Source organism: Poecilia formosa, unplaced genomic scaffold (genome assembly GCF_000485575.1).
Source record: "Poecilia formosa unplaced genomic scaffold, Poecilia_formosa-5.1.2 Scaffold299, whole genome shotgun sequence".
NCBI lineage: Eukaryota > Metazoa > Chordata > Actinopteri > Cyprinodontiformes > Poeciliidae > Poecilia > Poecilia formosa.
In genome coordinates this window covers 485418-499373 of record NW_006800238.1, presented here as the reverse complement: position 1 = coordinate 499373, position 13956 = coordinate 485418, and the positions used below count along the sequence as shown (strand labels likewise).

At 40.9% G+C, this 13956-nt stretch overlaps 1 protein-coding gene across 4 annotated transcripts in view; it reads left to right on the top strand.

Moving 5' to 3' along the window:
• Positions 1-12869, top strand: part of fndc3a (fibronectin type III domain containing 3A) — a 57849-nt gene extending 44980 nt beyond the window's left edge. For all 4 annotated transcript variants that reach the window (XM_007572387.2, XM_007572386.2, XM_016660832.1 and 1 more), the window contains 12 exons: positions 65-203; positions 1009-1077; positions 1165-1283; positions 2082-2187; positions 2363-2538; positions 2628-2741; positions 4090-4239; positions 5433-5779; positions 6473-6685; positions 7641-7807; positions 8637-8761; positions 10361-12869. In XM_007572387.2, the coding sequence (XP_007572449.1) occupies positions 65-203; positions 1009-1077; positions 1165-1283; positions 2082-2187; positions 2363-2538; positions 2628-2741; positions 4090-4239; positions 5433-5779; positions 6473-6685; positions 7641-7807; positions 8637-8761; positions 10361-10684 (2049 nt within the window). In that variant the 3' untranslated portion in view covers positions 10685-12869. The remainder of the gene's footprint in view (positions 1-64; positions 204-1008; positions 1078-1164; positions 1284-2081; positions 2188-2362; positions 2539-2627; positions 2742-4089; positions 4240-5432; positions 5780-6472; positions 6686-7640; positions 7808-8636; positions 8762-10360) is intronic.
• The last annotated feature ends 1087 nt before the right edge of the window (positions 12870-13956 follow it).

The window sequence follows — 13956 nt, the reverse complement described above, 5'->3', positions numbered from 1 at the left end:
TAACCTGTTGCCAGTATTATGTCAAACTGTCTTCTCACTGCCTCTATTTGTGAACTTTAACAAGGTGGCAGCGTACAACTCAGAAGGGAAGAGTAACCCCAGTCAGGTTGTGGAATTTATCACAAAGCCAGACAGACCCAGCTGTCCCTGCAGGCCTGCCATCCGAGGAAGAGTCCAACCCGACAGCTTCAAAATGGCCTGGGGTGAGATTTCCTCCAAGCTTTTCTCTTCCAAAATTCTCCCATACTTTCTTCTAGCCGACAACCTGGCAGGTCCGGTTTACAGATTCACTTTTGTCCTGGAGCGCTACCCAACAATAGATGAGACAGATGACATCCAAGCTAGTCTGTACAGTGGATGACATCAGTTCTTTTTTTTCTGTCCAGACATCAGCAAGAATCCTTCATGCACGTCACTGGACGAACTCATCTTCCAGGGCTGTGCTCGATCTGTGTGACTAATTTTTTTTTTTTTTCCTCCAAATTGAATAACACATCTGTGGCTCTGAAAATGTCTCAATTCTTTGTGTTCCAGAAAATTGTTTGAGTTTAGAAGCCATACTGTGTTTACTTAAAAAAGTTGTTCTTGCTTATAAAGATGTATATATATTTTTTTTCTTTTGGGAGCAAAATGTAAAGCTGTCAAAGCTGCAAAAAATTGGCTCAAGCTGTTTTGACACAGGATTGTTCTTGTTTCAGTCTACAGACAGAGGAATATATGTAGTGCTTGATCATAACTGACTCAAATGGGCAAAAATGTCCATTTTCAGAAGCTGCTGGAGATGTAACTGCAACAAATGGCACAATTTTTTCACTCCTTTGTAAACAGTTTTTCTCTTTCTATCATTATGCTCTACTTTGTGTTGGTCTATCACAACAAAACATCTTAAAAACGCGTTGACATTTGTGACAAAAGTGCACACCCTTACCAGTTTGCGAACATAAACTTAGAATAATCAGAAATAAGAGCCTATATCTAATAATCCTGATGTTTTGTCTCTTTATTCAGAGCCCCCTAAAGACAACGGTGGAGCCGAGGTGACGAAGTATGTCGTGGAGCTGTCTGAGGGCTTAAGTGGTTGGTTACATTTCTCAGCTCAAAACTACATTTTGCTGTAATTTAAGTTAATCAGTTTGGAATGAACTAAAATGGGTCTGATTTTAGGTTTGTTATGGGGACTGGTGTATTCGGGACCCGCCCTGGAACACGTGTGTGACGGTCTGAAGCCCGGCTGCTGCTACCAGGCGCGGCTTTACTGCATCAGCGAGGGGGGGCAGAGCCCGGTGAGTCACTGCACAAAGCTCCACGTGCTTATTTGCGCACAAAACATTTCAAGAGGTTCAATCACTTCAAATTTAATTGGACTGCAGAGAAAAGATGGGAAAAAAAATAAACACCTGTTTTTTTTGTTGTTGTTTTTTTGAAAGAACACTAAGAGTGTTTTTAATGAGACCGTCATACAGGCTTAATTATCAAATTGTTTATTCTTCTCCAGACATGTAAATTTTCCTCTTGTTTGTTTTTAGTATTGATACATTTCTTGGCTGATAGGGAAACTAATTATTAGCTCTGGCAGCCAGTGCGTCTGATTCCTTTAATTGGAAATTGTCATAAAGTCAAACTCGTTTGGTCGGAGATTAGGTCATGCTTTCTTGTGTTTAAGTACGACATGTCCTGCTAATCATCTAACCCTCCCTGGATGTGTCAGAGGAGGCTTTTTTCTCATCAGTTCAGTTCGTCCTATCTTCATTAATTTTCTCTATCAACCATTTTGTCCGTGCACACATTTCCTTGGTAGATAGGTGAGATGTTTTCTGGTGGAACAGCAGTCGCATGTTTCGCTTCGTCACTAAAAAGTTGGGTCTCTGTTTTTGTTTGTCTGATAATCTAACCACCCATTCAAAACTATGCCTAAACAATGCACTCAGATTTGTCTCCTCTCTACTCTGCTGGAGCCTGATAAGCTTTGGGAAATGACAATTGTTTCCACTGTCTTTTGTCGGGGAGAGTGAGAGGATGGTGTGAGATTCAGCTTTGTTATTTCCCTGCTTCCTAATTGGTGTGTTTTATTCTCTTGCAAGCTGTCAGAAACCCTGCAGGTCCAGACTCCTGCGGTGCCCCCAGGGCCATGCCTTCCCCCTCGGCTGGTGGGCAAGCCCAAAGCCAGGGAAGTGCAACTGCGCTGGGGTGAGTCATTCCTCTCAAACTTAGCAAACTTAGCTGTGTGTGGGATGACTTTCTAGTGTCGGTTGATGCAAATGTTCGCCTGCTGACCTGCTTTAAAGTCTTTTACTTTGCCGTTCTTGCATGGTAACATTTGCTTATCATCTCCATTTTATTAACCTTCACCAAAACCACTCAGGTCCCCCGCAAGTAGACGGAGGAAGCCCAGTGTCCTACTACAGCGTTGAAATCAGCGGACCGCAGTCTGAGGAGAGCAGGGAGGTTTATCAGGGCTCGGAGCTGGATTGTTCTGTGGGAGGGTTGCTTCCCGGCAAGACCTACAGCTTCCGGCTGAAAGCGGCAAACAAGGCTGGGGTGAGAAAGACACACCAATAACAGAAGGATTACCTGTTCTTTACAGGAAATACCGGCTAAATTGTTCTTGTTGCTCTTTCACAAAACAGTTTGGGCCTCTCTCTGAGCGCTGCGAGGTCACAACAGGTCCTGGAGCCCCGGAGCAGTGCAAGGCGCCTGCGACCACATGCAAATCACCCAGTTGTGTCATTGTGAGCTGGGAGGTGAGTGTTGCCCTTGCTGAAAGTATTCCTACCCGTCACAATATTCATTAGTTTTGGGGGGGTTTTCAGGGTTTTATGTGAGCGGGTCAAGATTGTTAAGCTGAAAGCACCCGGTGCCACAAGTGTTTATACTTTTTGTGTGACATTTGTAACTTTTTGTTCCTTTTTTGTTTTATCTCAATTCAGATTTTTATAGAAAACTGACCAGTAAATCACTGGTGCATGATTGCATTATATAAGATAATTCCACAGATTAAAAAGGTTTTGGGTTGTTTGAACTGCAATATTTGCTTTTGAGTAAATGCAAATCAGTAATTGTGGTATTAGTAATTCCAAAATTCAGATGAATGAATTTTGTTTATAATGGTGAATCTATTTTTTGCATCTAAAATTTTTCTGAAATGTTAAAAAAAAAAATAAAATAAAATAAAAAATCCCTAATAAGTAAGAAAATGTCCATCTGCTTCAATAAACTATGCTTGCAGTCCAAGTTTGAGGTCGGGGGCATGCCCAAAATTCTTTGTGATTTGGAGAAAAAACTGTTTTTTTTTTTTTGTTTTTATGTTTTTGCAAACAAAAATTTAAGAACGTAGCTTACATTGGCTATTAAGCTTTATTCGCTCAATTTCAGTGTAACTAATTGCCTTCAGAAGTTACTAGATTTTTTTTCTCAGCTGAGTCCATCTGTATGTAATTCAATCTCAGTAAAATGCTGCTGTTGTGTGAAGTTAGCCTTCCAGCAAGAGAGCAAACCTAAACGTATGGATCAAAGCATGTTAGTGTGTTGGGACGGTTAATTTTAAATAAAAGGGAGAATCTGTGGAATAGATGTTGACAGATGTTCTTGACCCAATCTGACAAATGGAGAAAGGGTAGAAGCTTCTAGGTGTTGAAAGTCAGTAGAGATAGCTTGTCACAATAATAACATTTCAAACTCGATACTGAGAAAAATACTCAGTGCCATATAGATTTCCACCAACATGTTTTTTTAGAGAAACCAGGTTCTTTCAAGTTGAGATCAAAAGGCTGCGCTGAATGTGCATTTGTGTAGCAACTTGGGCGAGTGCAAAGGCGTCAGCATCAATTTTGATGCAAATGACAAGATGTCTAAATAATCGACATCTCGTCTGGCATTTCACATCCATAGTAGAGAACCACCCGAAAAGAGTCCCAACTGAAATGGCAGCAAAAGGCGGTTTACGAATCTCGACTTTGTGTTGGTCGGTCACATAAAATGATTCCAATTTGCTAGAAACGTCATATCCATCATTCGGAGAACACAATAGACAAATTCCACTCAGCTGCAGTGTGTAATCAGCGCTCATCGTCACTGTCGTTTGACTTCCAGTCCCCTCCTTGCAACGGCGCTCCAGTGACGGAGTTCCGTCTTGAGTGGGGAGCAGCAGAAGGCAGCATGCAGGTGTGTTACAGCGGACCGGGACTCAGTCATGAAATGAAGGGGCTGCTGCCAGCAACTAACTACTTCTGCCGCGTGCAGGTGAGCTTTGATGGACTCTTCAGGTTTTTATTTCTAAATATGGTTAAATATTCTCGTTTTTCTTTTTCTTTTTTTTACTGAATGTAAATTATTGTTTTAAAGAACATAATCATGCCCTTGTAGCTCAGTGCATAAAAGAACTAATCTGTTTTATGACTAGCATTGTTAAAACTTTCGTAGGAGGGGGGGGGGGGAAGCATTCAAACAATATAATCAAACTTTATACCAGACTTGAACCACCTCTGAACAAGCATTTCAGTTTTGAGTGGGCTGGTATGCATTATTTATTTTTTCTTTTAAGTGGAAATATATTGCGTGCATTTCAGTGTTTTGGCCAAACTTGTTGCCACTTGGGCCAAAATTATGTCCAAACGACTGCCGGGTAAAAACAATAAAGGAAAAAAGAAAATACTGTTGTTGTTTTTTTACGTACTCAGTAATAAACCAAGTTGCACTACTTTAATTAAACAAGTACTCCAATTGTGTGTTGGAAAGGGATGTGTAAATTATTGTAGATCCAAAACATGAAAAAGTTTTTCCCTCATTAAAATAAAGGGACCCACTTTGTGAATTTTGAAAGTCCTCGACTTCAGATAATAGAACATGGCCTTTTCAATTCTGAGTAATAAAAACTGGAGTTAGGTCACTTTTATTGAAAATAATTTTGACAGATTTGATGAATTAAAATCTGAGTCCACCAATATAGAGATGGTCCTCAAAATAGAATAACAATAATTTTGTGTAATAATAATGTAATTGCCCTGATTAAAGATAAAAACTCTCCATCTGCATCAACCACCTGTGTAAGGGGGAAAAAATTTGCAAAGTGCAACCGTGGGCTGCATAAATTCAGTCCGGGGGCAACAAATGGCCCCCCGGGATGCACTGCTTTAACAGGTGGCTGCTTTGTTTTGAATATTTTCAAAGTCATAAGACTATAACTAACAAAATAGTTTTCCTTTTCTTAAGATTCTTTTTTGTATTCCTAATTCCAGACATCAGTACATTTCTCATTTAAAATCCTCTCTAAGCTGTATTTTATTTGTTCTAGTCTCTTCTAGCTATGCTGCTATTGTTAATTATTAAATATGCTTGTTGTTTTGTTTACATTACAGCTCCACCTAGTGGTCAAACCTGCATTCCACTTATGTTTCCCTTAGAGATTACAAAAACTGTCCGCTCTTGTTTTGCAGGCTGTAAACGTAGCCGGTGTGGGGCCCTTCAGCGAGGCCGTGCTTTGCCAGACCCCCTGCTCCGTACCAGCAGCTGTCAGTAACATCTACATACTGAAGGAGTCTGAGCTGCAGAGGTTTGAGTCTTTAGCAGATGAAGACGAAGAAGAGGAAGAGGATGAAGCGGAATCCCGCCCGCAGGTGGTCTATTCCCCATCGACCTGCCTGGGGGTTTCCTGGGACCCTCCGTGCGATCACGGCTCCGAGATCACGTCCTACCTGATCGACCTTGGAGAGAGGCAGCCTGTCGTTGTCGGACCAGTAACCAAATACATCATCCAGCATCTGCAGCCCGACACCAGCTACAGGTTGGCGCTGCGGTGGAAAAGTTTCAGATTTCAGGATCAGCTGATTCTCACCAGAGCAGAAACACACCATGCAAAACAAGCATGTTAGTGCAGCATGAAGGGCTTTGTACCGAGATAAAAAAATGGGACGAATCGTACTACCTTTAGTAATGCAGTTGTTGACTATAAAATCTCAAGTGTCTGCAAATAGTGTACAGAATACACACAATATGCCTCAGTATGTGGGGTTAGTTTAATACTTCGCCACCAGGCTGCTTAAAAATAAAAATATGAAGGGACAAAGTGGAAGGAAAGGATAAAAGGGATACAACAGCTTAAGAGGAAATTGGTTATGAAAGAAGAAAGATAACCAGTTTGGTGGAATGTTGGATATTTAAAACAAAAAATTAATCAGTAATTATTGATATCGTCTGATATGAAATGTGTACATGGCCCTAGGGAAATGTCCATCACACATCTGCTGTTTTTTTTTTACCCCTTCAACTACTGTTGCAGGATTCAGCACCGTCTCGATCTCTATTCATACCAAACTCTCATGAAGCCGGAGTTTTTATTGAAAAGCGGATAAACCATTTTAAAGCTGTGAAATATCCAAGTGTAAAAACTTTGCAGACAAACACGAAGGCTCTGAGCCAGACAAAGCTCGCCCGCGGCTGCCTTTTGATGTTCTCCTCTCTGCTTTTTCTCCCTCAGGATCAGAATCCAAGCCCAGAATAGCCTGGGAACGGGGCCCTTCAGTCACACCTTTAAGCTCAAGACGAAGCCTCTGCCGCCACAGCCTCCCCGGCTGGAGTGCACTGCCTTCAGCCACCAGACCCTCAGGCTCAAGTGGGGCGACGGCCCACCCAAATCCGTCACCTCAGACGCCCCCCAGTATCACCTGCAGATGGGGGACAAGAGTGGCAGGTTGGTAGATCAGAGGCTGGATAGGAAGGCAATTTAAACCGAAGAATGAGCTGCAGTGCCTTGCAAAAGTATTCATCTGTTCTTGACTGAGCCTGTCATAATAAATCAATTAGTCGCATGATAAATTAGAACAAGCTTGGTAATTTCTATTTGCATGATTGTTTGTTTCTCATGTCTCTCTCTCTCTCTTTCAACCAAAGACAAAGACGGCATAACAAAAGGCTTCAGTCTGATTCATTGGTCTCAACTAGCTGCTTTGTTGCAGGACAGTTTAGAGCCTATGATATTCATTTTATTTGTTGTTTACTTATTTTTCCTATTTAAAGTGTCTTCCAGTTCCTGCGTTTAATGTTTGTTAGAAATTAAAGCTTATTGATCTTTGAGAGGGTATACTTGCATTATTATGCCATTACCATTATGTTAGTTGAACGTATTCTCAAAGAAACGATATTGTCATTTATCGTGAGTTCTGGGACAATTTATTGTCCAACAATTTTATTGTGACAGGCCTATTCATTAGTCAGTGTTTGATATGAATGGAGGAAAATCCACTTCATGATCTCAGTCAAAAATTAGAAACTATTTATTGACGCTCCCCAGCTCAAGCTCCAGGCTGAGAGTGAGCTGTTTTATTAGTTGCAAGATGTTTTTATTTATGGGTCTCAAAGTAGAGATTGAATGCAAATGCACTTTTCAGATTATTTGTTATTCTCTTTCAGTTCAAATGCATGTGCTGCTTTTTGTTCCATTACATAAAATCAGAATGAAACACCATGAAGTCTGGTTTGAATGTGGTGGGATGTGAAAGAGACGTGGACATTTTAGCAGAGTTCTGTTCTCAATCCGTCTTTAGTGATGTATATTTTGCCACAGTGCAGCGCCTGCTTCTCTTCCCCTCCTTATTTATGCTTTCCTCATTAAATCCTTTCCTTTCTTCATGCTCCTGTCATTGCAGATTTATCTCCTTGTATAAAGGACCATGCCACACACACAAAGTCCAGAGGCTTAATGAGTCTACCTCTTACACGTTCCGCATCCAGGCCTTTAACGAGGCGGGCGAAGGGCCCTTCTCCAGTGTTTACACATTCACCACCCCACGCTCTCCTCCGCCTCCTGTGAAAGGTACTGTTCAACTTCTTTCTCTTCTTTTCTTCTCATTCAGTTCCACAGACGCGTCCTGCTGACAGCTAATGTGCTCAGCTTTTAACCCCATTTGACCAAAGCTGGGCTTTTTACTCGAAGAAGGCCCGGCAGCCACAGACGTGTCGGCTGTCATCTGGAAAGCGGTTGTTCGGCTTTGTGGTCTGTTCGCTGTCGGACTCTGCAAAGCCTCTTTTGATCCCACAGCGAAGTCAATAATGAGGGTGTAGGCTCTATTGTCAGTGCAGAAGCCCTTTTTGTATCTGGCAGTCATGTGTCTGATAGCCTGTGTTACTCAACACGGTTTGTGAAGTCCACTTCCAGAGTAAAGAGGGTTTAGTGCTGGATTTTTACTAACATGTTCACTTATAGTTAGATGTTTTGAGATCAAAAAGGCACTTTAATGGTTTAGTTTAGAGGCTTACAATCCCACCTTCCTGTTGAGGAGTAAGCTACAGCTGTGGAACTCTAAGTCAGAAGAAGCTGGATGTGTTTCTTAGTCTTTATTTCTAGTTAGATGGTTTAGAACAACTGGACTATCATAAATAAATGCCAAATCTGCTCTGATCAGAGTTATATAGCTGATTTTCGGCTTAAAACAAGCTCATATGTCTTGCTCAGAAGTTACTTGCAAGTTTTATTTCAACTGTGCTAGCATATTTGTGCTAGAATCTAGATAAAATGCTAAGATTTTGTGTTTTTGCAGTGTAGGTTTTTTACTGTGGTATTATGTCAGAGTTTTGGGGAAGCCCAAAGGAGTGTTATTTATTCTGGATTATCCCACTGCGTCTTCCTGTTTTCCCACCTCCAGCCCCTAAAGTGGAGCGTCTCGACGAAAACTCCTGCGAAGTCACCTGGGAGGCCCTGCCGCTCATGAAGGGGGACCCAGTCATCTACAGCCTGCAGAGCATGATGGGAAATTCAGAGTTCAAACAGGTACCGGTAACTTCCTCTCCTCATCCTTCTCCCATTACCTTCAGCGGCCCCATCGTTCTTCAGAGAGGCGGTTTGGTGCAGATCAGGATGCAGATGGGTTCTGGACCGTGTTGTTGTCTCTGCAGTGCTGCCCACTCTGTATTGTCACTGCCGGATTTAAATTGCCCATTATGCAAAGGTCATTGATCCATGAGGCATCCCAGGTGTCTCGCTCCTGCAAAGAACATTCATCCCTCATGACGGCCTGCAGCCATGTTAACGTGGAATGATGGCCGCTGCAGGGCTATGCTAATGTGGCATCACATGCTGGCAATTGAATCAGAAAGCTGAATGATGCAACTTCTGAATTATGTCTTTGTTTTATTCTTACTGTCACTCTCATTGGGGTTAAACATCTGTTTTTTAAGAGGAGACATTATTCTTGAAGCAGAGTTTAAACTGGCAGGATGTTGTGTAAACCAGCTATGAAGTAATTAAGCTAAAACTGTATAAAAATATATTCATTTTGCAATTGACATAAAAAATCTATTTTTTTCCCTACCCATAACTTCTGACCCATATGTATTTCTAATATTGTACACAATCAGCTTGAAGAATGTGACAATTTATTATTTGATTGTCACAATCAATTGTTAAAATAATTGTTGCAGCCCTAAATCATCTGTAGTCGAGTAGTTGTTTTTTTTTTAACTATAAAATCCTGAGTTAAATCAGTCATTTTCATTTTATTGGTGGTTTTCTGTGTGAAGAAAATTTGAGAAACGTGTCACTCCTGGAAGCGTTCAGATCCGACTCAGAAAACTGGTTGGCAAACATCTAAAAGCAGATGGCTTCTCCTACAACATGATATCACCAAAAATATGAATCAGAATCCGTTCTGGTGTTTAAATGGTCAGTCGCAGCTAAAAATAAAAATCCAGCTGGTAGGAAGCAGTTGGGTGAGTAATTATCTTACAATCACTTTTAAAAGTATTCATTGAAAATGTTCCCCCCTTTGGGTTTTGTACTGGGCTTTGACTCAGCCGCTCTGACACATGAATATGTCGTGATGTAAATCAATTGTAACGCTGGCTGTATGTAGTTCCTCCAGGGTTACCATGGTGACGTTTGTCCGCTTCTTTTATTGATACTGTGTTTGACTGTCTTGTCAGTTTTGGTTAGGAGTAACCTTTAAAAGTAAGTAGGACTGAAACATCCAGCGACTTTCTCCAAATAATGCTAAAAAATTGGAGCCCATAATTTCATCTATTAAATAAGGTTGATGGAAGAAGGGTTTTTAGTGGCTTTGAATAAACTAAGACTTTGTAGACCAAATAAACTGGGGGGAAAAAATACCCAAAAAGTTAGGAAGCTGTCCAGCCAAAACACACTGCCACATTGTTTCATTAAAATATTACATACCTAATTTATGGATCAAAGAAATTCACATCAAAAATTATTTTGCGCTTTAAGTTGGACCAACTTAAATATGGCCTCTGAGTACTTTCAACTTTGGGATTCTCTACAACAACTCTGTGAAGAAAATTGTACAATGAGTTACAACATTTAATTTCCCTCTGGGATTAATTATTTCTTTCATTTTCTTTTCCCCTTCCAAAGACTTTTAAAGGTTCTGCCACATCCTTCCACGTCCAGAACTTGCAGTCCAGCAGTGACTACCGTTTCCGCGTGTGCGCCATCCGGCAGTGCCAGGACGCCACGGAGCTGAGCGGCCCCTACAGCCCAACCGTGACCCTCTCTCAGCAGCGGAGCGACGCGACGGCAGGCGGCGGCACGGCGGGGCCCGGCTCCCGGACCGGCACGGAGTCCATCAGAACCAGACAGAGCCTCACGGACGAGCAGTGCGCTTTCCTCCTCCTCATGGTTTTCGCCGTAATCGCCATCCTCATCGCTTTTGTCATCCAGTACTTCGTCATTAAGTGAGGAGTCAGCGCCGCCTGGCTGCAGGATTATAGCTTTATTCTCCCCCTCGTCCCCTCCATCTCTCTGTTGTTTTGTGTTCTCTGTTTTGTACTTTAACTGTTTTCCGGTTTGGACGGCTTAATCACGTTATCTGAAATGGGGTGCAGCAGCAGCAGCAGCAGCAGGATGTGTGTGTTTATAAATGGAGGATGTAACATCTCATTTGGCACCTGTGATTCCTTCCGGACTCTCCTGACTCTGTCACTCCGCCCCAAAGTCGTGGTTTCAGCTCAGATTTCTAATCTATAGCGGTCAGCCGCCTGTGCAGAAGGAACTCTGAAAGCATATTGGTTTGTTTCGGGGGGGAAGACGGCGCGCTTATTAAATGTATAGAGACTGTTCATATTTATATTTCCATTTCTGTGTCCAGTATGAAGCTGTTTTTTCATAGATGTGTTCCAAAAAAACAAAAAAAAATAGTTTGTAGGTTCTGTCTTTAGCTGACGTGCTTTTTGACTGTGGGACCTGAAGGGCCAGTGTTTGCACAGTGAGGTGTGTGTGCGTGTGTGTGTACTCTATGTAGTTCGTGCCACAGCTCAGACGGCTGGGAGGGCTTCTCGCCCAGATGAAGGAACCTAACTCCACACCCCACTCTACTCCGTGTGGGAGTCACAGAAAATCTCTCTTTCACATTATAGAGCGTTCATTTAGCACTTTTCAATCTTTCTCAAGTTCGGAATGTTCAAGGATGCAAAAACAACTGGAGAAATGTTCGTATATTTTTGTACAGCGAGGACACGAGGCTCGGCAGGTTTGTGGAGGAGAAAAAAAACAAAAACAAAACGAATCAAAGGGTAAAGTTAAACAGAAACCAAACTAACAGTGAATTCTAATTATTTTTACTATGATATAGTTATACTGTAGCTTGTTTTTACAATCATGCAGCTGCTTTTCTCTTAAATATTGTTGTTCAGCACAAAAAATGTACGCTTTCTCATATGTTTTACTTTTGTTTTCTCCTTGGTAATTGATTTTTTGCACCTTAGTGGAAGAAAATCTTGACTGACTGCATTTGTTTTTGGTCTTGTGATGCATTTTATAGAGCACACTTTGAGATTGTGCAAGCCCTACTTGTGTTTTGGGTGTTTTAAAAGTCGTAGTATCGCATAACGTGTCACTGAAACAGCTCATCTATAAGCAGGAATAAAAAGAAGAAGAAAAAAATCTATACACCAGTTGTTTCAGAGGCCTTAATTTGTAGGGGGGTGTGGGGGGAACAGTATAATTTTTTTTCTTAATTTTTGTCAAGTTTTGATCTTTTTTTTTAGTGTTAAAAACACTCAAATGTGTTTTATTTCCTTTTATTTTGCAGCATTCATTAGGAGTTAGTCAACATGTAATCCTGAGAAAAATGAAAAGTAGTTCTTTATATTTAGATTTTTCTTTTGTTCCTTTTTTCGGTTCATACATGTGTGAAGTATATTTTTTTATAATATTGAAGTAATATATGTTAATACTCTCCACAGAAGATTAAAACAATCCTGAGTAGTCATGAATCATGGAATGCAAGTGATGGATACATAAATGTGTTATAATGCAAATCTAAAATTTGCCTTTTCTCTGTACGTTGAGTATTTGTAACAGATTGCTGACGCTGAGTCGTCTTCAGTGCTGATCTGGCTGTGAGGTCTAATGTTGTTTAGCAGATCTCCGCTGCTGCCGCTGTAAAAGAAAAAAAAAATAATAGAAACGAAACGCAGGTACCTTGCAAAACATCCTGAGTAATTACATGATTTGGTCTTTCAGATATTCAAACGTCTCTTCTTTGTCACTGAAATGATTCAAATTCCTATTTTTGATAGCGATTGCAAAGTGTGCCATTTTAACACCTCTTCACCGTTGGGCTTGCTGCCTTTTGGCTGGAGAGATTTAAAAAAAGAAACAAACAAAAAAAAACACAAAAATGAGTAAAATATGCACAAAAATAAAAGACCATTTTTATGTAATTTTAATGTTTGCAGTTACCTCATACACCGTACATTCCAAAAAGATTTGTTATACTATACATACTACCAGACATATCACTTTACAATGTTCGCTATGGGAAAAATGTATAATCATAGATATGTATCTAAAGTGTATCTGTATAGCCATGATATCTACAAAGGATCCATGCACAATAAAAGATTTATAATTCTTCATCATGGTTGAAGTTTGAGCGCGTCTCTTTGGCTTCCTTTTGCTTCTAAACAAAAACACCTAAAACATCTTCACAGAGTTCAGTCAGTTTTACGTCAGTATTGAGACTTTATTAGTCCACGTAGCTTTGCTCTCTCATTTTCAAAGACGTAGAGGGCGGTGTTATGCATTTTCCATAATGTTAGCATCAAACATGTCTAAGCATAGCTCATATGTTGGACTGTTTCACCACATGTGAACATAATAAGAAGTTTGGAGCTGTTTTATGGCATTCCAGTAAGTAAAACGAAAACATAACCCAATCATGTTTTTGGTTTTGCATATTATTTATTTGGCATTTTTGTGGTTTACCTAATTTCTTATGATGTTTTTCAATCTTACAGTATAATTGTTTGAACGTAAATAATGACAATAAATAATGTTGATGCACCTCCCTTTGATATTAGATGTCTCAAATCAAGAAACTACACCTGAAAGCATTTTTCAAATGATCCTGGACCACTGAGCGAAGAGTTCTGTCAGCTCCTCGGAGGTCTTCAGAGTTCATCCTGAAGACACTGAAAAAGATGCAGCAGCTCCTTCTCTCAGCCCGAACACGGGCCTCATGGTGCAACCGCAGCCGCCGTGATGGATGAGGGTGAAAGTGGGCCCGCTTCTTGTTCCCCCTGCATTGTTCTCAGTGTTGGCTCTCGGTGAGAGATGAATTGGAAACTCCTGAAAGAAAACATGCCAGTTTTCTCCTGTTGTGTTGCTTTGACGGGAGCAAACGGTAACAGAGCGGGCGAGAGGAAGAGGGCTCCTGCTTGACCCTCTGAGGTTTGAGTAGTTCATCCTGAGGTGGGTTACTTCAGTTCACGCAATAAACTCTGAAGTCGGTGTCTCTTGCTGCAAAGGTTCGTTTATTTGGAAAAGCTCTGACTCAACAGAACACAGCAGACATGCGGCGTTCGGTGACTGATGCTGCTGCGGACATAAAAATGAAAGAAACCTGTTGATCAGAAACTAAAAATACATCCCTGCTTGACGCATAAGCCTGAGCAGCCAGTTATTTTCCAGAATCCTCTCCTAAAATGATGAAATTAAAAAAAAGATTT